Source organism: Barbus barbus (assembly GCF_936440315.1).
Source record: "Barbus barbus genome assembly, chromosome: 34".
In the NCBI taxonomy this organism is placed as follows: Eukaryota; Metazoa; Chordata; class Actinopteri; order Cypriniformes; family Cyprinidae; genus Barbus; species Barbus barbus.
Window position 1 is genome coordinate 2421374 of NC_136762.1, and position 26127 is coordinate 2447500.

At 36.7% G+C, this 26127-nt stretch overlaps 2 protein-coding genes across 8 annotated transcripts in view; both read right to left on the reverse strand.

The window, feature by feature from the left end:
- Positions 1-4081: 4081 nt before the first annotated feature.
- On the reverse strand, positions 4082-11489 carry LOC306854164 (S-arrestin-like). Its single transcript, XM_079391981.1, has 13 exons — positions 11389-11489; positions 10823-10878; positions 10614-10674; positions 9277-9321; positions 8992-9191; positions 8829-8888; positions 8479-8546; positions 6942-7077; positions 6700-6784; positions 6543-6615; positions 5775-5912; positions 4963-5040; positions 4082-4855 (listed from the first exon to the last, which is right to left on the reverse strand). Exons 2-13 carry the CDS (start codon positions 10868-10870, stop codon positions 4837-4839), a joined length of 1011 nt encoding a protein of 336 aa, XP_079248107.1. The 5' UTR covers positions 10871-10878; positions 11389-11489; the 3' UTR covers positions 4082-4836.
- A 1958-nt stretch (positions 11490-13447) lies between these two features.
- Positions 13448-26127, reverse strand: part of LOC306854245 (autophagy-related protein 16-1-like) — a 16307-nt gene continuing 3627 nt past the window's right edge. For 2 of the 7 annotated variants that reach the window (XM_079392092.1, XM_079392093.1), the window contains exons 5-20: positions 25827-25900; positions 25500-25751; positions 25054-25119; positions 24234-24320; positions 24091-24150; positions 23786-23830; positions 22627-22729; positions 21108-21213; positions 20552-20622; positions 19491-19562; positions 18704-18824; positions 17724-17829; positions 17494-17643; positions 17328-17375; positions 16568-16669; positions 13448-15302 (exon numbers count right to left, since the gene is read on the reverse strand). In XM_079392092.1, the coding sequence (XP_079248218.1) occupies positions 15209-15302; positions 16568-16669; positions 17328-17375; positions 17494-17643; positions 17724-17829; positions 18704-18824; positions 19491-19562; positions 20552-20622; positions 21108-21213; positions 22627-22729; positions 23786-23830; positions 24091-24150; positions 24234-24320; positions 25054-25119; positions 25500-25751; positions 25827-25900 (1557 nt within the window). In that variant the 3' untranslated portion in view covers positions 13448-15208. The remainder of the gene's footprint in view (positions 15303-16567; positions 16670-17327; positions 17376-17493; positions 17644-17723; positions 17830-18703; positions 18825-19490; positions 19563-20551; positions 20623-21107; positions 21214-22626; positions 22730-23785; positions 23831-24090; positions 24151-24233; positions 24321-25053; positions 25120-25499; positions 25752-25826; positions 25901-26127) is intronic. The other 5 variants (XM_079392095.1, XM_079392096.1, XM_079392094.1 and 2 more) reach the window with 4 other exon arrangements.

Sequence of the window (26127 nt, forward strand, 5' to 3'; positions counted from 1 at the left end):
AATCAAGCTCCTGGAGGGCTACCATCCAGCACATTTTAGCTCCGTCCCTATTCAAACACAACAGCTAATCAAGGTGCTCAGGATTACGTCAAAGTAACAGGCAGGTGAAGCAGAGTTGGAGCTGAAGAATACAGGAAGGTAGCTCTCCAAAAGAAGGGTTGGAGACCCCTGGCCTTAGACCCTAAACACTTAATCTACACCCTGAATTCTAAACCTAAATTTGACCTCTTCCCTAGACCAGTGCTTCCCAAACCTGTCCTGGAGGACCCCTAGCCCTGCACATTTTGTATGTCTCCCTTATCAGACACACCTGATTCAGGTCCTCCAGGACAGGTTTGGGAAGCACTGCCCTAGACCAACACCCAACATTCTAAACCTCCACCCAAACTTTGATCTACACCCTAGACCAGGGTTCCTCAAATCTGGACCATTCCTGCAGAGTTTAGCTCTAACCCTAATCAAACACACCTGAGCATGCTAATCAGAGTCTTCAAGATCATTAGAAAATCACAGGTAGGGGAGTTTGATCAGGGTTGGAGCTAAACTCTGCAGCAGATTGGACCTCCAGGGTAAGATTTGAGGAACCCTGCCCTAGACATACAAACTAATTTCTATACCTAAACTCTACTCTAGGTCTACTCCCTAGACCAGCAACCTAAACTGTTAACCTGCACTCAGCATTCTGAACCTTCACCCAAACTTTTAACTGCACCCTAGACCTACATCCAACATTCTAAACCTAAACATTGACTTCCTAGACTTGCACCCTAATCTGTTAACCTACTCTCAACATTCTTAACCCTCACCCAAACATTTTACTACGCCCTAGGGCTACACCCAACATTCTAAACCTACATTTTTATCAACTCCTTAAACTGTTAACCTGCAGTCAAAATTCTAAACCTTAACCCAAACATTTAATTACACCCCAGACTTGCACCCAACATTCTAAACATTTATCAACTCCCTAGACCTGCACCCTAATCTGTTAACCCACACCCAACATTCTAAACTTTTACCCAAACCTGCACCCAACATTCTAAACCTAATCTTTTATCAGCTATGGACCTGCCCCCTAATTTTAACCTACACCCTAAACTCTTAACCACACCTGTAAAATGATCCAACCTCAACCCCAAAACATGATCTATTGTTTCAATATTATCCCAGATTACATGTAGATTCTATTTTAAGACCAGTTTATGTAGTTTGTATGTAGAAGCAAACCTTCGGTTGAAAGCAGAGCCTTCTCTTCCTCATGTTTGGAATGAATTAGTTATCCAGGTGGATATGTGCGGTGTTTATTTACAGTACATGTCCAGTAACTTGATTAGCTGTATTATGACCCAACAATACACAGTGAGGTGGATCAGTCAGGAGGTTGCTCCCTTGACATGTTTTCAGCCGGATGTTTGTAAAGAATTAAAAATGAGCAGGAACGCACCAATCAGCTGTTAAATCATCCTTGCAGCTATTCAGTGGACACACACTGTGAATAAGTGTGAAAATGAGAATGAGAACAGGAAAACTGGGTGGGCCGGTGCATACATGTGTGTCTAAGGATAGGTGAGTGGAGAGAAGTACAATAGTGTCTCTTTACTTTGGGTTTATATCATTTGAGTATGGATTATTCAGACACAATATTATGTTGGGAAACCTCTTATGGTGTTGCCTACATGTGTCCAGAGAAGAGGGGGCCCACCCCAAAAAATAAACATGTTGTCCTGGGTGCTGTGAATTCTAGCAGTGACCATGTAACAATGACAACACATGTTCATGCTCTGTGTATTGATTACCCTTTTGTTTCCAATAAATTGTAAACTATTAATCTGACTCCTTGTTTTTGATTGTTCTTCCACTTGTCAAATTAGTACCACCTGAGCAAATCAGACCAGACCAAGAACCACAAGGCACTACCTGACAAAAGCCTTAATGCCATGTCTGGACATTTTTATTTGAATATTTCATCTGAAAATTCTCTTCTAATGTCTACTTAGACAGCATCCAAACTTAACATCTTTTAAGTGTTGATGTTATTAAATGAAACTAATACTGGTAATAAAAAAAAAAAAAAAATACTTGGCAACTACCTGACAAAAACTTATTGAAGGTTTGTTGCAATAAGTTGAAATACAATAATTACTAAAATACATATAAATGAAAACCAATACAAAATATTAATGAAAACAACAGTATATAAACACTCAAATAAGCATTAAAATAGATTTATTATTTTTAATGCAACAAGAAATGCTCCTCAATTGAAACAGATTATTAAAGGTAAACAGGTTTGAGTTCATCTCTGGATTGCTGCTATAAGAAGTTGCACACTAAAACTGTATGTAACTGTAGTTTGCGGAGTAGGGTGGCGTTCCACCAGGCCATGAAAATCGTTGGTTAAACTACTTTTACAAGACTAATTTACAAACTAATTTAACTACATGTTACAAAGCTTTGAAACTAGTTTTGAAATTAAGGTTTTGTTAAAAATGATCAGTCTTTTGGTACACAGATCACGTAAACCAAGATGTTTCGCTGTTCTTTTAGTGCAAAGCATTTAAAGAGCAAATAACAACAGAATTTGCCTCTAATTTACTATACAGTTCATCCATGTGTGACAAATGTACTATATATCAGCATATATTATAGTTATAATTTCAGTATTCTAAGAAGCTTTTTGAATGAAGTTCACACTTGATTTCAGAAGTTTTTTGGTTCTTATGGCTCAAAATGCAAATGTTTAGCAGCGGTGATCAGGTTCACTACAATATACATAATTTGCAGGGAATATATGAAAACTGCAGCATAAATGCTGATTTGGCCGATTGTTTTCTTCTCACCTGGCTTCTTGCACATCACATCTACACCAGGGCTGTCCAAACTCGGTCCTGGAGGGCCGGTGTCCTGCAGAGTTTAGCTCCAACTTGCCTCAACACACCTGCATGGAAGCTTCTAGTATGCCTCGTAAGAGCTTGATTAGCTGCTTCAGGTGTGTTTGATTAGGGTTGGAGCTAAACTCTGCAGGACACCGGCCCTCCAGGACCGAGTTTGGACAGCCCTGATCTACACAATCTCAATATGCATCCATAAATGCTTATGAACCTTTATACGAATGAGTCTGTACACTCATATGTGTGCACTCTTTATAGAGAAGGCTCTCAAGGCTCAGCCGGAGATTCGTCATCGTCGCCGATGACTCCTTTCAGATATGAGCGTTTAAACTCCTCGAACACCAGGTCAGTTGTGTCTTCACTAAACACACAGAGACAAACAAGAAACTCAATCAATGCCGATAGAATCGCAGATGTGAAGATGAAGAGGAACAGTAAATCCGAAAACAGGAACAAAGGTGTTTATGTCAACGACACACACCCCTATTCTGATGTCAGAATACGGTTTCTATTGAACACTAACAACAGATTTACTGAAAGAACGATGCTAAACTGGGGCTCCACACAAGAGACCGATCGCATTTAGATGGGACACCGATATCAGAGATACTGACGCTCTCAACTTTCCCTTCCCAGAGCCAACGTGGATCGTTTATCGTCTCAAGAGTGTGTGTGTTGTTGCAAATTAAAGACAGGGAAGTAAACGCCACACATTGTGCAACGAACACGTGGAATCAGAGACACGAGGACTCTATATGGAGGGTATTATATAACAGCATATATAGCATAAGATCACATGAACCCCACTGAATATACACCCTGATAATGGACGATCACAATGGAAAATTATAACTGTGGCTTACCTCTCTTTAGGACGAGGAGAACAGGGAGAAAAGCAAGCAGATAACATTCAGTTATTATCAGATCAAGTCGAGTCACATTAATTTCTATAGCGCTTTATACAATACAGATTGCTTCAAAGCAGGAAAATAACCGTGTTAGTGTTATAAAAATCATCAGTTATGAAAAATGTAATTTCAGCTCTAATGCAGCTGTATAGAAGATAGAGCTCAATAACAGTGTTGATGCCATTCACCTCAATTCAGTTCAATTTGTGTTCCGATAGTGTCAGTGTATATAAAATTGTTAATTATTAAATAGTCTTTTAAATCCCATTCAAATTCAAAATTACACGACCTCAGAAGATTTATTAGTTTGTAAAAACAAAAATCATGCTTACAGTAATGCACTTATCAGGGTTATCATTAACTAAAAATAAAACCATTGAAAAACAAAAGAAAAAACCTTCTTGAATTAAAATAAACCTAAACTGAAATACAATATAAAACAACTTATTTTATTTTTATTTTAAACTTTAATTTTAATTAAAAAATAATAATTTGCAAAGGCAGCTTTTCACATTTTCACTTTTTTTGAAATAATAAAAACTACAAACATTTACAAAAAAACAACAACTCAATTACAAAAACAAGTTACTAAAACTTTACCTAAATTTAAAATGAAAACAGAAAAACTAATTAAAATACTAACGAAAGCTATAATAATAGTTTAGTGATACTACAATAACACTGACATATATATTGGAAGTTGATATGAGCAAAACATTTTCTGTATATGTTAATGAGTTTACAACTGTTCTTGGTGGATGAATGTCTGGTTATTCAATACTGATAATATAGTTTATGTTAGTGGAATTTGCTCCATGTACTGTAGTCCTATGTATGTGCATTTAATTTAATTGATTTTAGAAACTGAGAGAATAGCTGTGAAATCAGTACTGGGAATGTGATCAGCTCACCTGGAACAGGTTTGGGATGCATGAGTTTGAAGGGAACCTCCACAGTAACCTCACTGAAAAACACACGATCACATCTTACAAACGTACACACTCACAAAGTCTAGACAACTTTACTGCATTCAACACTCATCTGGATCCAACGAGGCTGTAAGAGAGCAGAAACAAAGTCATTAGCATCTTCCCAAACAACCACATATTGGTTTGGTTAGTATATGTATGAACCTAAACTCAAAACAGCTCATGTTCACTCACCCGGCTGCATTACACTTCACCACCACCCTATAGGCCACCAACATTCCCAGAATCTCCTTCAGCACCTCATCCTTTACACTGCAGAGAATATTAAAGAAATAGTTCAACAAAAAATGAAAATTAGCCATTCAAGATGTAGATGAGTTTGTTTCTTCATCAGATTTGAAGAAATGTAACATAGCATCAGTGTCTCAGCAATGGATGCTCTGCAGTGAATGGGTGCCGTCAGAATGAGAGTCCAAACAGCTGATAAAACATCACAATAATCCACACCACTCCAGTCCATCAGTTAACATCTGAAGACAAAAACTGAAACAAATCCAGCATCAAGAAGTTTGTGGATTATTGTGATGTTTTTATCAGCTGTTTGGACTCTCATTCTGACGGCACCCATTCACTGCAGAGCATCCATTGCTGAGACACTGATGCAATGCTACATTTCTCCAAACCTGATGAAGAAACAAACTCATCTACATCTTCGATGGACTGAGGGTGAGGACATTTTCAGCAAATTTTAATTTTGGGGGGAAATTTTCCTCTATGGACTTTTAGGGTTTATCAGATTATCTATGTACACTAAAAAATTAAATTAAATTAAATAAAAACTGGTTTAGGATTTACTTAATTGAAACAATTTTCACTTATAAATTGCTAGTAAATTTCACAATTACAAAAAACTGCAAGTAACACACTGAATTAAAAGTTTAAGTGGAAAGGTTGAAATAATATTTTCTTGTGAACATACTCCAATAACTTATTTACAACTTTGAAAGATTTTTATAGTGTCTTGATGCTGAATGATCTGCACGCACATGCTGGAGGAGGCCAGGTTAGTGTCCTCGTGCTTTAGTTTCCCATCCAGAGCGAGTCCCAGTCTCTCAGGGTTATTGTCCAGTAGAGGACAAAGGGTGTAAATCTTCTTCAGACTCGTACCTGACGGCACAGTGTCCCTGTGACATCATAAATAGAACACAAATGTTACAAAATAATGATGCAAAGTGTAACATTCTGACAGTGACATCATAAAGTTGACACTTCTAAATGTTACATTTGAACCTAGTGAGCAGTTTAAGTCATCAGATATGTGCTTCACAACAAAAAGCTTCAAAATGTTCCTAATGTTATATTAGAAGTCAGAATAAAGAAGCATTATTGTAATAGATCTAATCTGGAACAGAATCTAAAATCCCAGAATGCACCGAGACAAACTCAATGAACCAAATGGACTCGTTTGACATTTCCAGGAATACACACTACAGCAGGGTAAACTTCTATAGAGGTACATGAGAGATCATTCAATATCACTTTTGCTCTCCTGTTTGCTCCAGCAGTGAATGAAAAACTCCACTGTTGTGTTCCCACGACTTTCCAGAAGAGGAAGAAAATGCAGAGATATGGATTACAGCAGTTACAGGAAAGAACGACGTCAGACTTACAGTCACTCCCTCAGAAACTCTATTAGAAATCCTATCACCACAGAGTTGACCTTTTTTTGGTAATTAAATGCCAGGGTAATATTACACCGTAATATGTATGGTGTAGGGTGGATAGAGATATAATCCTGGTGTGTTTGTACTCACATGGTTTCCTCATAGGCCACAGTTTTGATGTACTTGTCGTTTGAGTAAAGCACCACATTAGTGACCTGCTCCACTGTCACAGAGAAACAGAGAAAACGCTCAGTAACACACTGAAAACACTTTCTCGTCAGTTTCAAAGTCAAAAGTGTTCACGCACCTGAGACTGACAAGTCCTTCATGTTCCTGTTGGAGCTGTTGTCAATGCCCACGCTAATGTTGATCTCCTCTCCATGGTAATACGTCTGTAACAATCAACAGTCTCCACTCAATACTTTTATTTATGGCTTAGTTATGGAAAAACCAATAAGTTCATTCATAGTTGTGATTGCTAATGTTAAAAAATATCAAAAAAGACACCCATAAGTTAAGAGTCTCTAGATATGATGCAGGACATCTCACCTCTTTCTCCAGACTGACATGCATGTGCAGCGGTTTATCAGACATGATGAATTCACAGGTGGTCTCGGCCGATGGAGCCTCGCTGCCTTTATCTGGAGCGTACTGGATCTTTCTGATGGCCAACCGGACCGAACTCCTGCAGAAAGACATATGGAGCACATCGTGTAAAGAGCTGGAGTCTGGATCTTAAGTTTTGCTCTCAGGACTCTCAAGACCACATGAACATGGTCTGGGTCTTTACAGCAGCTTTACAGAATATCACAATGTTTATAATATACTAATATCTGCATGCTTTATAGTTGCATTTAGTAGATTAGAGCCGAGTAATATAGTCTACATTTTGTGACAATTTTTAAAAATCATCAGTTGAGATTTGCTATATAGTATACTAAATGTGTAATGCAGTATATTGCATTACATGTACTAGTGTATGCATGCAGATGAAGTTGGACATGCTTATATGTGTGACCCTGGAGCACAAAAGCAGTCTGAAGTCGCTGGGATATATTTGTAGCAATAACCAAAAATACACTGCATGGGTCAAAATGATCTATTTTTCTTTTATGCCAAAAATCATTAGGATATTAAGTTAAGATCATGTTCCATGAAGATATTTTGTAAATTTCCTACCATAAATATCAAAACTTCTTTTGATTAGTAATATGCATTGCTAAGAACTTCATTTGAACAACTTTAAAGGTGATTTTCTCAATATGTAAATTTTTTTGCACCATCAGATTCCAGATTTTCTAATAGTTGTATCTCAGCTAAATATTGTCCTGTCTTATACTATACAGCAATGGAAAGCTTATTTATTCAGTTTTCAGATGATGTATTAATCTCAATTTAAAAACATTTACCCTTATGACTGGTTTTGTGGTCCAGGGTCACATTTATATAAAGAAATTATACCGCCCTGCACCATATTTGCCGAATAAAATACAATACTTTCTTACATTGTGTGACGCTGATTTCAAAAATAGTGGCTGTTTTGCTCGAGCAGATCACACTCTCTCACAAAATGATGCATTTTATAGCATTTTTGCAGCTTAGAAAGTGAAGTCGTCTTGTATTTTTCTTGAAAAAGCAAAAGACTTCCACAAACACGATTCCTGTCTTCCTCTGAGTCAGATTACAGCGATTCGTTTAATTCTCAGCCCATTGTATGACATTTTATGCTAGAATTATGGAAGACAGAAGAATATGCAAACGTGAGCCAGATGTTTTCTGCTACATTTGTGGCTGTTTTACTGCATCCAAGAATCTATTGGTTTTGTGAAAAAAAAAAAAAAAAAAAAGGAAAAAATTTGGAAAAAAACTGCATGATGCAAAGTTTGATACTTTTGAATTCAGTATCACCTGATTAGGTAATATTTGGCTTTTTTTTGTCATATCAGCAGATTTTTTTTTCACAATGCAGGACTGTGTCATACAGTTTATATCTTGCAAACTTTGCTTGTACTGGTCTGGTTTTGTACTTTTAGGGGGTCTTATGTTGGTCTGGTAATGAATACTGTGTGCTTATGACTTTTCTTACCTCTTTTGGACTTTTTCATCTTGATTTTCTGCACAGAACACCTTCACCTCAAACTCCACTGCACAACGCTGCACAAATACATACATTTTTGCTCCAATTAATCACACAAATACACGGTTATTGTATTATTTATATATATATATATATATATATATATATATATATATATATATATAAAAATGGAGGATAAATACATAATTGTTTTTCCTTTTTATAAAAAAATAAAAAAAGACAAACTCCGAACAAAATTGCTAAAACTGACTAAAATTGAAATTTAAACCATCAAACTTTTTAATAAAAAAAAATATAATAGTACCAGAACACTGAATGTTTATGATAATAATGTTTACCTTTCCTGCATCTGTGGGTCCTGGCTGCAGACACACTGAACATGGCAGGTTATCTGGAAACTGAGAGAAAACAAGCATTTTCACTAATCAGTAAAAGCCTGTGTCTGTCAGCACAGTTATTGTGCTGTTTTCATGAATAAAAGCGACCCAGACTGATTTTCACCTCGAAGAAGAAGGGATACGCGTTGTCTCCGAGTTTGCGCAGGATCTTCTCCTGTACTTTGGTGTGAACGCTGCGTTCCTTGTCCTGCAGAGGAGGATAGACCTGTCGAGTGCACAGGAAGATATCCCTGCGAAACGCTATTCCCATCACGTCCATATCATCCCGACCGTACCGGAACGTACAGGACAGCATGACGTAGACTAGAGCAGATAAACACAGGCTTTAATTCATCCACACAGCTGTGATCAGCAGCTCCGCACTGCCATCTGTCTGTCAACATCTCACCTTTCTTCCCTTTCACCTGCTCGGGGTCGATCAGCACAACTCCATCTGACACACGAGAGAGAGAGACAATCAGAGAAATCTGTGACTTTAGACTCATTTAAGCCTATAAAGTCTACTGTATCATGCAAATTAGGGCCTCTAAATGATCAAAACTTTGCTTTTAAACCTGTCACACTCAATCTACTTCCGTCTGATTTTATCCAGTAAAAGCGCTTTCAGTTTTATTGTAGAAACGTCTCCAGCTTCAGCTGCTGCTTCACATGTGTTTCTGTTAAATCTTGACTGATTATCCTCAAGTAAACATCAGAATAACTGCAGTCATATCTCCAGATGAACTCTTACTGGACTGAAGCAGCTCAGCTTTACTTGATTCTCCATCAATCTTTTTTTAGTAAAATCAGTGCGTCTCAAATCTGATCATCAGGATCTTTTGAGGAGCGTTTGTTTCCAGAAGCTTTACTTTCACTGTTCCTCAGCGGAGGAATGATCTTCATCTCACATCTTCTGAGGAGCGCTTATTTCTTCATCTCTCAATCAGCATTGCATTATATGTTTGGATCATTTCAGTCTCATCTTACTAAGACATATTATTGGAGATATAGAGCGATGACTGATATTTAGATCATTTTATGCAAGGATCTGCTCTACTGTTATAAAGATATCAGAGATTTTCATTACAAGCAGCAGACTAACATTTTTTGTTCATATAAATATCAGCCTCTGCAGAAAATTTCATTTCTGAATAAAATGGAGCTGTTTTTTTCTTCCATATTCTCACTATATGAGCCATAAAAGCCTTATGGATCAAATGTGATACTTTGACTTTAAATATGATACAAAAACAATATTTTAAGATATAAAAATATTTATAAATATATACAATTCTTCCGTTTAAATTATTTTTTTTTTTGACTTATTTCATATATCAGGCCTCACGGAGTTAAATTCATTCACAAGGTTTTGCATTGTGGTAAATGATATGGATTAGATAATTCTTAAAACATGGTTTCCCAAACTGGAGTTCACTAACATTTGGGGGTTATGCGTTAATGAAAAGCTAAGAGATTGTAATTTATTTTTTAAATAAATAAAAATAAAACATAATAATATAATCTGTTTCCCTATATGTCATGTGACCAATAAAAGACGTCAGAGAAACATGAAAAACAAATTTGTTGTTAAATTATTGAAATATTAAGTTTAAATTTTTTATTTTTTTTAAAGCATGACATCATATCTTGTTGCCCATAGTCACTTTGCATTATTACTATCAGAGTCTGGTGTGGACGCATGAGAGCAGTGATTTGATCTGAGCTGTGATTGGCTGTTAAACTCACCGACTGGATCAACAAAATCACAGTGATCCACGAAATCCCGTTTCCCCATGTAAACGCCCACCTATGACATCACACACCGTTAACCAATCACTGATGACTAACACTTGTGACATGTGCACAACAGACATATAATTACACAAAACAGAACTAAAGGACACAATGAAATGAAAACTGGACAAAAAAGAAACGATGGACAGACAGATACTCACAGATTTGTCTCTGGAGAGTTTCTTGTAGATGATGTGTTTGGGACTCATTCTGTCTGCTGAAGCAGAAACAATGATGATCAAGAAACACTTCATACATTTGGCGAATGCTTTTATCCAAAGTGACTTTCATTGTATTTATTTGATCAGTTCCTGTTTTCCCTGGAAATCGAACCCATGACCTGCTGTCTGAGCTATAGAAAGGCTGTGTGTATTAATATCTCCCTCCATGGTGAATCTTCTAAATATTGAAATAACGTTGTTGAATAGTGAATCCGTTATCTCACACAAACACACTGACCAGCAGTTTCAGCTCTGAGCCGATGACTCACAACACTAGAGTAACACCTCAACACAAACACAGGTCTCTGCATCTATCATCAGTTACTATATTACTCTATTAATAATAATCTATTATTAACAATTACTATATCACCACATTATTACTATTATATGTTATTTATAAGATGTCTAATGTTCTCTACTTTTAATAAAATTGACTGTTTCTCTAACACACATGTTCTTTCTGTTCTACATATGTGACCTGTGTTGGTGCAGCAGTAACTCACCTGTCTGTTGTGGTGTTGTGTGTTGGGTTAAAGCGTGAGTGGACGCTGGTGTTTAGGGCCAGTATTTGTAAGCTGTGACTCCACCCCTGGCTAGCCGTTCGTTCCCCCGCGGCTCGGCTCTTTTCCATCAGCGAGATTAGCGTCTCTGACTTGCAGAAGTAATAAAGATGCACACCTAATCCAATCACACGCGTATAAAGACACTGACAAACATGCAGGAACATCATTCTTATCACACGTGTTAAATAAGCAACAAGAAAGCATCTTTAGTATAATAACCTTACACAGATTATGTGGGCTCTGAGGACTGAGAGTTTGTCTCCTCAACTGCTTCTTTCACATGTGGGGTCCCCCAGGGCTCCATTTTGGGGCCTATTTTGTTTTCCTTGTATATGCTTCCTTTGGGACAGATTTTTAGGAAGTTTGGTATTTCCTTTCATTGTTATGCAGATGACACGCAAATTTATCTGCCGTTGAAACGAGAAGATATCGGTTCTCTAGCGCCTCTAATGCAGTGCCTAGAGGAAATTAAGGCCTGTATGGCACTAAATTTCCTAAATTTTAATGAAAACAAAACTGAAGTTATGCTGTTTACTCCGGGAGGTATCTGTGATTCAGTTGGTTTGGACCTTGGTGAATTGAATCCATTTGTGAAGCCTTATGTTAAAAATTTAGGAGTTATCTTGGATAGTGATTTTAACAGATTAACTCTGTAGTTAAATCTAGTTTTTTCCAGTTGAGACAACTTACCAAGGTAAAATCTTTTCTGTCTCCTAAAGACTTTCAAAGAATTTTACATATCTTTGTTTCAACTCGTTTGGATTACTGCAATGGCCTTTATATAGGCATTAGTCAGGCCTCTCTTTCTAGACTACAGATGGTCCAGAATGCGGCAGCTCGTCTGCAGACTGGTACACGAAAGATGGAACATATCTCCCCTGTTCTGGCTTCCCTTCACTGGTTACCTGTCCGTTTTAGGATTAATTTTAAGATTCTGGTTTTTGTTTTTAAAGCTCTTAATGGGGTAGCACCTACATATCTGTCCGATTTGATTAAGCCATATGTTCCATTAAGAGCACTTAGGTCTGCTGACCATTTGCTTTTGGTTGTCCCGCTGGCAAGGCTGAAGAGCAGGGGTGACCGGGCTTTTGCAGTGGCGGCACCGAAGCTCTGGAACAGCTTGCCCCTCTACATTAGACCGGCTCAAACACTTGTCTTAAAATCTAGCCTAAAAACGTATTTTTATAGTTTGGCATTTAACGCTATGTGAAAGCTGCTTATTTTTATTGTCTCCTAGTGTCACTGGTTGTATCATTTTTTATTACTTCTTGCATGTACAGCACTTTGATAAACACTTGTTTTAAAAAAAGTGCTTTATAAATAAACTTTGACTGAAGGAGGTGACTGGTCAGTTAGTTTTACAATAAATTAAACGATACAATTTAATATCAATTTTACATAATTATAAATTGTTGAAATATTTATTTTGATTTTAATAACGTTTAGTAAATGTCAAAATATCAACAGACTAATGAATGCTTTAATCATTTCAAATTAAGATATTTAAATTAAGTAGTAAGTATTTTTACTGAATTTGTTTACAAGGTTCTTTGTTTACATTAGTTAAGTTTTCCCAGTATTTCAACTGAACATTGACTGAAAGTCACGGAACATTATAAAAACATTAATTCCTGAATAATACTGATGCGTGTCATCTTTTACTAGTAGATCTAGAGGTGTCATATCAACTAAAGTGAATAGCTGGTCTGTTACTGGAACACAGGATTAGAACGAGCCATTACATAATGCATGTTTGTGGGTGATTAAAGAAAGCGGCCACTGAACGATCATCAGGTGTCTGTAGGTCCATAAAGCCTTCGATTTAAGACCATGTTGTCAATCTCAGCAGTCTGAGTGCTGATGTCAGTTGATGGGATTATACACACAGAGAAAAGACCCTCTTATCGTTCTCATCTCGTTTACACAGAGGTCCGGGAAACCTCAGCCGAGCTCTCTGATGATCTTTCCAGTTTAAAAGATGACAAAAACGAATGAAAGTAACGTCCCACACATTTTATGGTGTGCAAACATTAAGCAGACATATACAGAGACCTCATACATTAGCAACAATTATCTTCCACAGTCCGTTTAACCCGGCCCACTCTCAGCCCCACCCACAAATGCATCAGAGAGGGCGGAGCTAAACAAGCCACGCCCACAAGTCACCCATAAAGTGTGCAGTCCACTCCACTCACCATCTGAAACCAAGTGCACTTGTTAGGCACCTCGACAGACTGCAGCGTTGAGCAAGAGAGGACGCGAGTGTCTTAAACTGAGCCGGATACATCAATTCTAGTGTTTGGTTGAGTATGAAGGTGCATTACAGGCTTGTTTTTGTGCGAGCGTCACCAGATCTGCTGCTGGCATCGGGCGAATCACAAGTGCACTTTTTTTCCTTTGCAAAACAGTTCCAGGAGAGTGTCTGTGTAGAGTTCGATACAGTATTTGAAACAGACGTCATGCTCGGAGGAAACGCTCTCAGGATATGAGCTTGTGTGCGGTGTATGAAATGAAATAAAAATAAAGAACAGAACATTGCTTTCTCCACTAAAACACTTCTCACTGCATTCATTCAGCATCACTGCATGCATCACCCGTTCACCACACACACTCATCCGGGATCCGAGGGGAATACTTTTGAATCTCATGCATGACAAATTATATATATTTTTTTGAGTGACAAATCAGAGCATTAATAAAAACAGCGACATGGTCAGGAGGCTATGGGTAAATCTCACAAAATGTTTTAAGTGATACTTCACCCCAAAATAAAAGAAATGTTGCATAAATGTATGCCTGTTTTTATTTTATATTAATTTTTGTATTTGATGTACAGTTTTTGCAATACAAAATTTATATTTTGCATTTTAAAAAAAAAGGCCGTTTTTAGAATTAGGATTTAATATTTTGAAATAATTTTTACTTTTAGACTAACACATGGGCATTATTTTTTTTTTATCACATTTTCTGACTAAATTCTCATAACTGCAATCCAAAAATAGGGTTAAAAAAAAATTATGACTAAGTGGCAGTTGTACTGGCTTTAGTTTGTGCAGATTTTAATGAACGAATCAATGAATGATTCTTTCATTAATAAAACACTATGGATAGGATGATTGTTACTGTATGACAGTATGAGAATTAACTTTACATTCACGACTGTCACTTTTGCAATGCAATTAGAAAATGAGGGTTCAATGCGTTTAAATATCACAAAAATGTCATTAAAATAAACGTTAATGTGTGAGATTCAACCAAAATAAAATTGGTTTCCTGTTCAGTACATGCATTTTATTCATGGGGAGATGTGGGACTTCCAGAACTCTAGGAAAAATATTGAACAGTGCCATCCATAGAGCTCAACTGGAACTGCATTCAACACACACACACAGCTTAATGGCCTGTATCTGTATAAGGCAAAGCATAAACTCTGACAGTAGACAAACACTATTTTAAAGCCATATTAAAACTAGCACTAAGAGTCGTGTAGGACAGTGAGAGTCACTTGTGTAATCTCCATCACCTCACATTGAGTGTGTGCGAGACAGACAGTACATGAAAGCTGATATAAACGTATAATGAGTGTACGGTGCTGTCCGATCATACAGGCAGGCAGCACACGTACACAGATAGCCAAACAGATGGCTTTGTGGGAAAGGTAGTTCATGAGGCCAGTGGGACATGAGGGTGGGCTCACTTTCCTTCTGTCTTTACAGTCCGTTTCATCCAATCACGGCGGGCGGAGGAAGAGAGCATCCGGTCACATGTCAGACCAAAGCACACCCTTGCTGCCTTTCTCAACGCTGGCCACGTACGTGCCCGACGGAGACCAGGACACAGAGTTTATGGCAGAACTACAAACAGGACAGAAAGACAGTTTATCGAAAACGCTTTTTTTTACATCTGTAATTTGTTCATAAACACAAGTACGTTCAGCATGGCATACTATGCATGCTACTTTTGCAGTATGCATAAACAATATTTTAATATGGAGTCTAAATGTAAATGTCCCGTATTAGCATCACTCCAAAGATTGGAAAAAAAAAAAAAAAAAAAAAAAAAAAAAAAAAAAAAAAAAAAAAGCTTGAATAGCTCTGCTCAATCACTAGATTATGGAAATGACTTAATTTTACCTGATCAGTGCAAAAAAATTGTCCTTCCTTGGTATTTGATCTTTTTTCCAGTGCAAATATCAAACGAAGTAACATTTGAGAAGCGAAATGATAAAGGACATTTGTTTGAGAAATTGAGTGAATTAAGGATTAAAATAGATCATATCTTCCAACGGGCTGAGAAAAATTGATTTAATTCAAAGGGAAAACAAGTTCTCATTCCACATGGACAGATATTTGTTCTTGTTCTAAGCATAAACTTAATTGTTCAATTTCTCAGACAACAACTTCATATCTTCAATTTGCATCTCAAGCAAATGCATTTTGACTGAAGACGGGTTAGATATTTGTACTAGAAAAGAAAAACAGGGAAAATACTCAAATGCATGCAACATTTAATACCATGATTTTATGAATTTAAGACTAATTTAAAGAGAAGAATGACAGAATTTGTAAGTGAGGGAATGTTCATTCTTGGGAAAACTGTCCCTTTAAATTGCAGAAGTGTGAATTAAAACCAAGACCTCTTTGAGAGACCCACAGAGACACCGAACGCGTGAATTTGCTGTATACATGTAATACCCAGATCTCCTCCTAAAATGCGCACTACACAACCAGAAAAGTGGGATGGTATCCCGCAATGCACTTAACATGATTTCCCATTTACACAGTGATAAACCAAAAGTTTATTAAAAAAAAATTCATAACTGATAACTAGAAAGTCATGACAAATCCTTGTCACACAAAAATAAAAAAAAAAAATCTAAAATACACAATTTGTCAAACATGGTAGGCAATAACTCTTGTTCTTCATAATTTGCCCATTTTCTTGATTAGTGTTTATTACCTTAATTATGTGTTTGTAATTTCTGTACTGGAAGCTCCTAACACCAAGACAAATTCCTTGCGTGTAAACACGGCAATAAAGCTCTTTCTGATTCTGATATATAGAATATAATGCAGTGAGTGGTACACTAGTGTGTGTGTGTGTGTGTGGTCCCGCTCACCTGTGACCCTTATCAAGGGTTTTGTCTAGTTTCCCCGTTAGAACGTTCCAGATGTACAGAACGCCGTCTGCAGAACCGGCCGCCACGTAACTTCCATCAGGACTGAAAACACAAACACTCAGAGTTCAGAAAGGAGCAAAACAGATGCAGTCTGGTGAATGATGAGGTTTCAGTTCATGAAAACCTAACTCATTCAATTAAATGCAACATCCACATCAACAAAACTAAAAGCTTGAGGATTTGAATGTTAAAAAAAAATAAAAAAATCCATGGACCCTTTTCACAAGACTGATGACGAATTTAACTGTCATCATAAATCCTCGAAAGTTTATGCGTTTAGTTTTTTTTTTTTTTAAATGTGTATTTAAAATAAAAGTTATCTCCTGACTGCCGTTATCAGTCTCTCAATTGTTTTACTTTTATTAAATCATGAACACTATATTGGAGTTTTAATTTTGTTATTTGAGCAAATGGGAATTCAAAAATATATTTGTGGTACTCTCCCATTCACTGCTCTTCAGGTCAACCCAACTATGACCACTTCTGCTGCGGAGAAACACGGAAATGTGAACGCTCCATTAACTATATTATTAAACTACTATAATACCATCACATTCATTTGTTTACAGTACAGTTGTAATTAACATGTCTGTTTCGCAATGTTAGACAAATAGTAATGATTTTTGGCAGTCGTGCAGCCATAACATTCACACATATATATATGAATGAAATTCTGTTTATTAGCATGTAAATAAGTCACCTGAACGTGACCCTGGTGAAATCTGAACCACACTTGAAACCTTGAGCACTGCAGAAAGACAGGGGTAATACAAAAATTGCAATTTTTATTAGAACTCGATGCATTTAAAGTCGGAATAACAGAGCAATGCATAAGCTATTATACAAAGAAAGTGTGAGCAACGCACTTAAACGTCTGTCGCACTGCATTACTGCGCAGGTCGATTATTTTCACCAGGTCGTCACGAGAGCAGGTCAGCAGCTCGGTCCGGTCGTGATTGAGGTCCAAAGATGTAACGCGTCCCAGCAACTCCAGCTCACACACAACACTCTCCGACCTAAACACACAAAACCCCCCAGAAATATTAGTGACGGAGACAGAAGACTCTACGTATTCTCCGGTCAAATCCGGACTCACCTGATGTCCCAGAAACGAACTTTCTTATCGAAGTGTCCGCTCATCACACACTGCTCTGTACAGACGATGTCATTACAGCTAGAACCAGCAAACACAGTCTTCACGCCTGAGAAAAAGAGCTTATTTATCAGTCTTATTAGGTTCATTCATACTAGAAGACATTTCATGAACATCATGAGAACAGTTTCAGAGAAATAACATTTACATTTTTAAAACTAGCTACTTTCACATTTTCGTTTTGTAGGAAATTATATTAAATATTATACACACTACCAATCAAAAGGTTTTGAACTGTAAGATTTTTAATGGTTTTTTTAGAAGAGAATTCTTAAAAAAAAAAAAAAAAAAAAAAAAAAAAACCACACACACCTTACTGTTCAAAACCTTTTGACTGGTCGTTATATTATAGGACATAAACTAATCTTAATGGAATTAATAAGAACCTGAATATGATTTAATGCAAATATTTACAACATCAATTTGTACAAATCTTATTAGAAATTCTGATGCATTTGAAGTTGAAACCTGTTGAAAAACAAATGTTAAACTGTAATTAATATTAAAAAAAACTACAAATGTAAATATAATCCATATTTAATTAAATGAATTAATACTAATTAGTTTGTAATTTGCAATTTATTAGAAATTCTGATGCATTTAAAGTTGAAACCTGTTAAAAAATTAACTAGTTTAATGTTAATTAAATGTTAACATAATATTAAATTAACTAGTATTTTAAATGCAGCAGGATTTAATGAAGAAAAAAAAAACAACTAAATATAAATTAAAGTTAAAACCTGTTGAAAAGTAGAACTAATATTCAATATTAATAGAATTAATATTAACGTTAATTTAGTTTGTCACCCAGAAATGTACAAACAACATTTTTTGAAGGCTAAGCAAAAGAACTAAAATGCAACATTTCAAGCCCCACTTTGCATCTCATTGAAGCAGCAAGTATAACAACTAGAGTCTCTTACAGACTTTGCTGCGTAAGTCCCAGAGCTTGAGCGTTCGATCGTAGCTGCCGGAGACGATTCGAGTGTTATCGAGGAGGAACCGAGCGGATAAAACTTTCCCACTGTGCCCTGTGAGTGTGTGCTTTGGGAAAAAGAAAATACAATGAAGTAAATGCATATGCAAACAATTAAGGCCTGTCATTTCTAGTAGTAAATGAAATCCAGTTGAACACAGACTCAGGTCTCAGTATGATTTTTGAGATCAGCTGACCAGACTCCTTCAGTCCGGCCCTCCTTCGTTTGTGTTTCTGTGGGATGTTTCTGTCAAGAGTCTCACTTGATTCTCTAAAAAGACTCTTATTTAGCAGAAACATCCATTATATCAGCCACCACATCAGACCAGGGCTGCACAACTAGAGCATGCTGGGAAAATTAGTAGAGCTGGCTGGGAGGGACGAGAGGACAGGAAGGAGAACTGGACATCAGCCCTTTTACATCACATCACTGACCGCTGAGCCAACAAATAAACCTTTCATTTGATTTATGCTTGATTTGTCAGTAAATCACAGAACAATAATAAATCTCCAGCTGTGGTTTCATTTAGAGAAAAACTTGCATGCAATTAGGAAAATGTTTGATAGTTGTTAAAAAATAAAACCAAACACTAAAACCATCAACAATTAAATACATAAGAACAATGAGATTGTCGTCAATATGACTTAAAACCTTCATAACATTTACAGCTGAATATGCATTTAGACTAAAACTCCTCGTGCATGCATGGCTGTGTTTTGAGTGAAATGCTCACCCGCAGTCTGTAGTCGTCCACAGTCCAGATTCTGCTGGCAAAATCATTAGATGCAGCCAATAGATACGAGCCCTGCAGAGCACAAACACACTGCTATCAGTCACAGCAGGAAAAAACACTCTGCTTTCATTCTGTTCATCACTGGTGGAGATTTAGTAAGATGTGCATGACACAGTTCATGTTATAGGCAGATTATCTACCTGAAATTAAGACCCTATTAATTCAGTTGGATTTTTCTGGCTTTTAGTCCATATCGATCATATCTTTGAGGTCATTTATGACAGTGAACTTAGACAAAATAAACCTTTAGCAGACATATGCAACGGTCAAATCAATTACTGAGGTTTGTAGGGCCCTTTGAAATACTTCTTTTCTTCCAAAATTCAATGTTTTCTATTTTATTTTTCTAGGTTCAGTTTTAAAGTCACAAATTTGATCAAAAATCATGTCTAATCAATTGAATTCATAAAAATTGAACAATTTAGTTATTCTAAAGTGTAATCAAATGAAACGGTAAAAATCCCTTTACAACAGAATATTGGGTAACACTATTTTAAGGTGTCCTTGTTACAGGAACTTACTATTATAACAATAAATTATGCATAGTGCAAGTAACACTAAACCAAACCCTAACCATATAGTAAGAACATGTAGTTAATAAATATTACACTGTAACAAGGACACCTTAAAGTGCAACCAAATATTGTTTTATTTACTTTTTTTATATATAATATTAATGTGTTAAAAAAACATTTTTATTAGTAAAAACACTGGAAAAATTCAGTTAAAACCAAACTTAATTTTTTTGTTCGTAGAAAAGAACAGAGTTTTAGTGTATTTGATAGTTTAAGTGAACTCGCACTCATTTATTCAAAAAAATTGGCCATAAATCTACACTAAATTCCTTAATTATACAGTGGATTTGCTCAATTCCTTCTGTTTCCTGCATTATGAAAATCATAGGGCTCTAGGTTAAAGACTATCTGGCTGATGTCAAATATTCCTGTTTTATTAGTAACTGTACCCTTATTTAAAGATGTAATGTAGACAGAATAACTCACCGCACTATCAAACTCTATACTGGTGATTCCAGCATTACTGCCCGTCAGCGCACCTTTAGGTTCACATCGCCCTGGAGAAACAAAAGAAGCTTTTACACCCCACACAGACAAACCTGAACATCTACTGCCTCTGTTTCAGGAGGAAACAAATTCAGCAGTTTCATTAAACCTTGTGAAACCGAGCTGGTATAACGCACAATTTGGCCAATTTCCTCTGAAACGACTGAAGGTCTCAGCTTGAAAACTTGAGATCATGAGCCTGTCAGACGTTCTCCTTCAGTCCGGCCCCCCTGTGTGTTGTGTTACTGTTTGACACTGCTGTCGTCAAGTCCTCTTGTTCTCTAAAAGACTCTAAATATACAGCAGAAACATCCATAATATCAGCCGCCACGTGGAACCAGCGATGCACGACTAGAGCAAGCTGGAGAAAAATGAACCGAGGCTGCTGGGAGAGACAGAAGGACTGGAAGGAGACGAAAGCTTCGGACCTTTTACATCTCATCACTGACCTTTGAACTCTGATGAAACTGAGAATGATAATATAGATATACAGTACCAGAAACGACCTCCCAGAGCTTCACCCTGCGGTCCATTCCTCCCGTGGCAAGCAGACGGGAACCGGGACTGAACCTCACGGCGTTCACTTCTCCATCATGGGCGTCCTACACACAAAACACCATTATGGTACCGTTCTGCTTTTAGAGACTTAAATTAAACATTTCAGATTCAAATGGCTTGTTTAAAATCTGGGTTGTGTGTTGTGGGTCAAATTAACTCCCATTGGTTTCCATGCAATGTGTCAAATTTACACAGATTCATGTAAAAACAAAACGTTTAATTTCTCTTTGATGTTTTTAAGACTCTGACAAGCTTGACATCGAATAAGAGAAATTAAAATAGTTACAGCCTTTGTGTTGCAAAGTTTGGCAGATAACTAAAGTTAGAAAAAAAGATAATTTATAAATTGTAATGTGCATAAAAAAAAAAAAAAAAGATCTAGATTTACAAATTCAATTAAAAAGTGATTTTGATAATGTGATTCAAAAACAAAATGAAAGAATTTAATTGAGAATGTAAAATGCAATTAAATTAAAAAAGCTAAATTAAATCCACAATCAATCAATCCATCTATCCGCACATATTAAATGAACAAAATAACATCCTTTTCGTGTTATTTCACATTTCAGAAATTTATAGAGGTTAATTTGACCTACTTATTTTAAAATGAACTGCACACACACAAAATAAAAACATTTCCTTAAATTTTAACAAATGATTTTTGCCAAATTGCATGGAAACCAATGAGGTTTAATGGTGAAGTCTGTGGTGTTTGTGTTGGGTCATAAGTACTAAAGTTTGTACAGCTTTTACAAAACACATCGGTGTTGAAACTTTGCATGCACATTCATGTCCCTAAATGAGAAATTCATAAATTTGGAAAAAAAATAGCCAGTTTTTCCAAGCAGTTTGAAAATCAAAACAAGTGGGTCAAACTGAACTGCATCACAATAAGAGGGTTCGTTTTAATTTGATTCAATTAAATTTACAGTGATATTAGTGCAGCAATATGTAGGCCGATTTCCTGTTGCTGCTTTTCAAACATGTAGCATTCAGACTCACCAAACTTTGACTGAAAATGAGATGGAAATTTAACCAAATCATTTGCTCCCATACTCTTTAAAGCAGAACTGGTAAAATAAACATGTTTTCTTCTGTTTTGAGCTTGTTTTAAAGGTCTCAGCTTGAAAACTTGAGATCATGCACCAGTTTAATGTTCTCCTCCCGTCCAGCCCTCCTTTGTGTTGTAGTTCTGTTGGATGCTGCTGTCGAGGTCTCACTGGGTTCTCTAAAAGACTCGTATTCAGCAAAAACATCCATAGTATCAACCGCCACCTCAAACCAGCTATGCACAACTAGAGCATGCTGGGGAAAAAAATTAAAAAGAGGGGCCGCTGGGAGGGTCAGAAGGACTGGGAGGAGACCTGGACATCAGACCTTTTACATCTCATCATTGACCTTTGAAGCTCAACAGAGTGAAGGATGCATGAAAGAGAAACGAGGAAAGCGACACTCACAAAGATGTGCAGCGCAGTGGAGGGAACTCTGACATCAGACCCCCCCGACGGCACCTCTGCGGTTTCAGGAGACGAGCTGAACGAATTCACCGAGCGACGTCTTCTAAGGGAGAGAAAGCACATGCGTCACACGGGCTGCGCTGGACTCGTTTTGTAGGATCTTACAGTCTCATGTTTCCTGCAAAACATGTCATCTTCATAAAGAGCGTCATTCACGGACTGAAGCATTTATAAATGCATGACTGAATCTGAAACATTGATTTTAGCAGAAAAGTAAAACTCGTCTCATGGACAAACAAAACTGATGCAAAAAAGACACTCAAAGCCAACTCAAATCAAATCTATGCACCGCAAATTTGGGTGGGTGATATTTAATTATATTATAATATGCATGTAAAATACAAACCAAAAAAAGCTTTTATTTAAAGACTGGTTTTATTTAAGAAGTGATAAATAGCAATGTCCATATATTTTGATAACGTGCTTTAAAAAGTTCAAGTTTGAGACATTTAAAAATATATATAGTTATGGTTTATTTTTATGTATTATCAATATTAATGAATTAACAATATGCATATACATGCAAAAACTTTAAAATGTGATCGTGATTTAATAACAAACGTAAAAGACTAATTGACAACTCTTGTAAAATGCAATTAAACACATAATTGGAATTTACTGTGTGTGTGTGTGTGTGTGTGTGTGTGTGTGTGTTTGTGTCAAATATAAGGCTTTTGGTGCGACAAATAAAGCAAAGAAATTAGCTTTACAGTCAATTCAATATGCAACAAAATATTTTACACATTACTGGATAAGTGTCCTAATGTAATTCACCCAATTAGTGAATGCAAAGCCAATATAAAATATATATATCAATGTATACCGTTTCAACTGGCAAATCACCCACCCAGCCAAACACACACACACACACACGTCAGGCAGCTGGCAATTATCACAAAAATATCCAAAAAGGAGCATCCTGCAGTTAGTTACACACAGATACAATAAACAGGAAGTGTTCAGAGCAGTTACCCACAATCCTTTTCATAGCCCTTCTGAAATATAAATCTGTTAGCATGTTTCTGGGTTCACATCAGCACAAAGTCACTTTCATACACACACACACACACACACCCCCTGACACCACAGTGTGCATCACCTGGAGTCAGATGGGACGAAACCAGGTTGAACAGAATCAGACAAGCTGCAGACACAGAGAGAGTGTAGAATGAGAGAGACACTCACTTCACACACACTGTTGAATGAGACAACCAAACACACACACACTCAAGAGTGTTACGAAAACATGTCCAGGCCAAAATAAGAAAAAAAGCTTACACATTTTAGGATCATCAAGATGTTTTGCATCATTCAATGATGAGTTTTCTTAAGATTTTGAGCTTAAATATGACCTGGAGATGTTCTAGACAAGTTATGTACAAAAGTACACCGACTGAGACGTACCCAAAGATATTAGAGATGGAATCCAGCAGTCCAGCAGCAGGAGGCGGCTGAGACACTCGTCTACGGAGAAAGACACACAACATTAGCCACTGCATTTAGAGAAGAGTACGTGTTGTGCAATCTGTAACCGAGTGCGAGTTTACCTGGGTGTGCGACTGATCTGTCTGCTCGGTGACGTTTCACCCGTTCCCTTCCCAGCATCCTCTGAGAGAACTTCAATGTCATCATCTCTAGACCAATCAGAAAACAGCATCCAATGAGATTTCAAAATTATTCAACATGATTCCAACAGGCTATAAAACTAACCAGGGCTTAAATTTAAAATATATTAAATAATATCAGACAAAAGGATGACACATTTACAAGATGCCCTCATAAAAGGTTAAAACTACCAATGCCAGGTGTTTGACTGCAGGACCTGTTGTTGTTATCTAAAATTATTAATAATTGAACTAATGATAACTGAAAAAAATATTAGATCAAAAACTCAACACAAACAAAAACTTGAAAATGTTGTAAGTTTAATAAGTTAATGTACTAAAGTAAAAAAAAGAAAAATATAGCTACTAGCCACTTAGAAAAAAACCCAAAAACATAAAAATCATCAACTTAAACTAAAATGAAAACTGGAAAAACACCTAAATGAAAATTAGAAATGCTGCTTTGTAAACCAACTTAAGTTTAAGTACTAAAATTTGTAAAACTGAAATAAAAGAATTATATAGCTAAATGCCAATCTGAAATAAATATATATATATATATATATATATATATATATATATATATATATATAAACTACTAAAACTGAACAGTATATAAACAACGCAAAAATATCACTGTACTTTTACGACAGAAATGTTAAAACTGCCTGGTTTTCCAATGACAGACTGTGAATTTAAGAACCCATGTTGTCTAAAACCTCAAACAGACTCAATGAACCCAGAAGAAATGCTTCTTGCTTACGGCTCTATGGGAAGCGGTTCCTTCGCTGCGTCGGCCAAGTCCTTCTGAAGCTTCACCTGCCTGCGCCTACGATGATATCAATGTGTTAAACACAGTTTCCACACTCATTTAACCTAATGAACCTCCCAGCCTGTTTCAAACAACCAATCAGGTGGAGAGTTATAATGACCCTCCATGCAGAAATGAGTGCCTGGGTGGTGGCCAATCATGCATTTCCATTGTTTTTAAACGACCCTTAACGACTGATCAATTAATCAGCAAGATTGGAGTGTTCGTCTCTCACACGAGCCGTTAATGACTCCCATATATGGGTCGTTTACAAATATGAGGAGCTTTTATTGTTTTAAAGAGAAAGCTGGTACAAAAGAAAGGGTATTTTATTGACACAAGCAGTCCAATATCAAGATTTTAGGTAAAGCACGAGTTAAATAGAGTGTGTTTCTGACCTGGTGTCCTTCTCGTTCTCAGCGTTGAGTTTGTTGGCCTCCTGCGCTTTCTCGGCCATCCAGCGCGTCACCAGCTCCTGATTGTCCTCTGTGGTTTTCCGTAGTTTCTCCTCCAGGGCGCTGAACGTGATCTGCAGGGCATCGTACTCGTCTCGCAGCATCTGATTGGCTCGTTCCAGATCGGCCAGAGAGTTGTGGAGCTCGCGACACTCTCCTTCCAGACGAGAGATCTGCTGCTGATACTCCAACATCCTGACAGACACATAGAACACATTCACAAACTGCAGATAGAAATCACAAACATAAACACACACACACTGAACTCACTTGGCTTCATTACTCTGGATCTCTTTGTCTTTCTGCTGAATCTGGTTGTTGAGTTCAATCACGTTCTGGGCCAACTGCAAAAACATAAACAGAGGAGATTTTCATTGCCATGTTTTCCCATCAACATTTTTGATATACTACTATAGTTTTTTTATTTTTATATTTGTTTTTATATTTTCTGTTTTCAATTTAATTTGAGTTAAAGTTTGAGTAATTTTGTGTTTGTGTCATTTTTATTAGCTTTTGTTTTAAATAAAGACGAATAAAGCTAAATCGAAATATAAAAAAAAACAAAAATTAG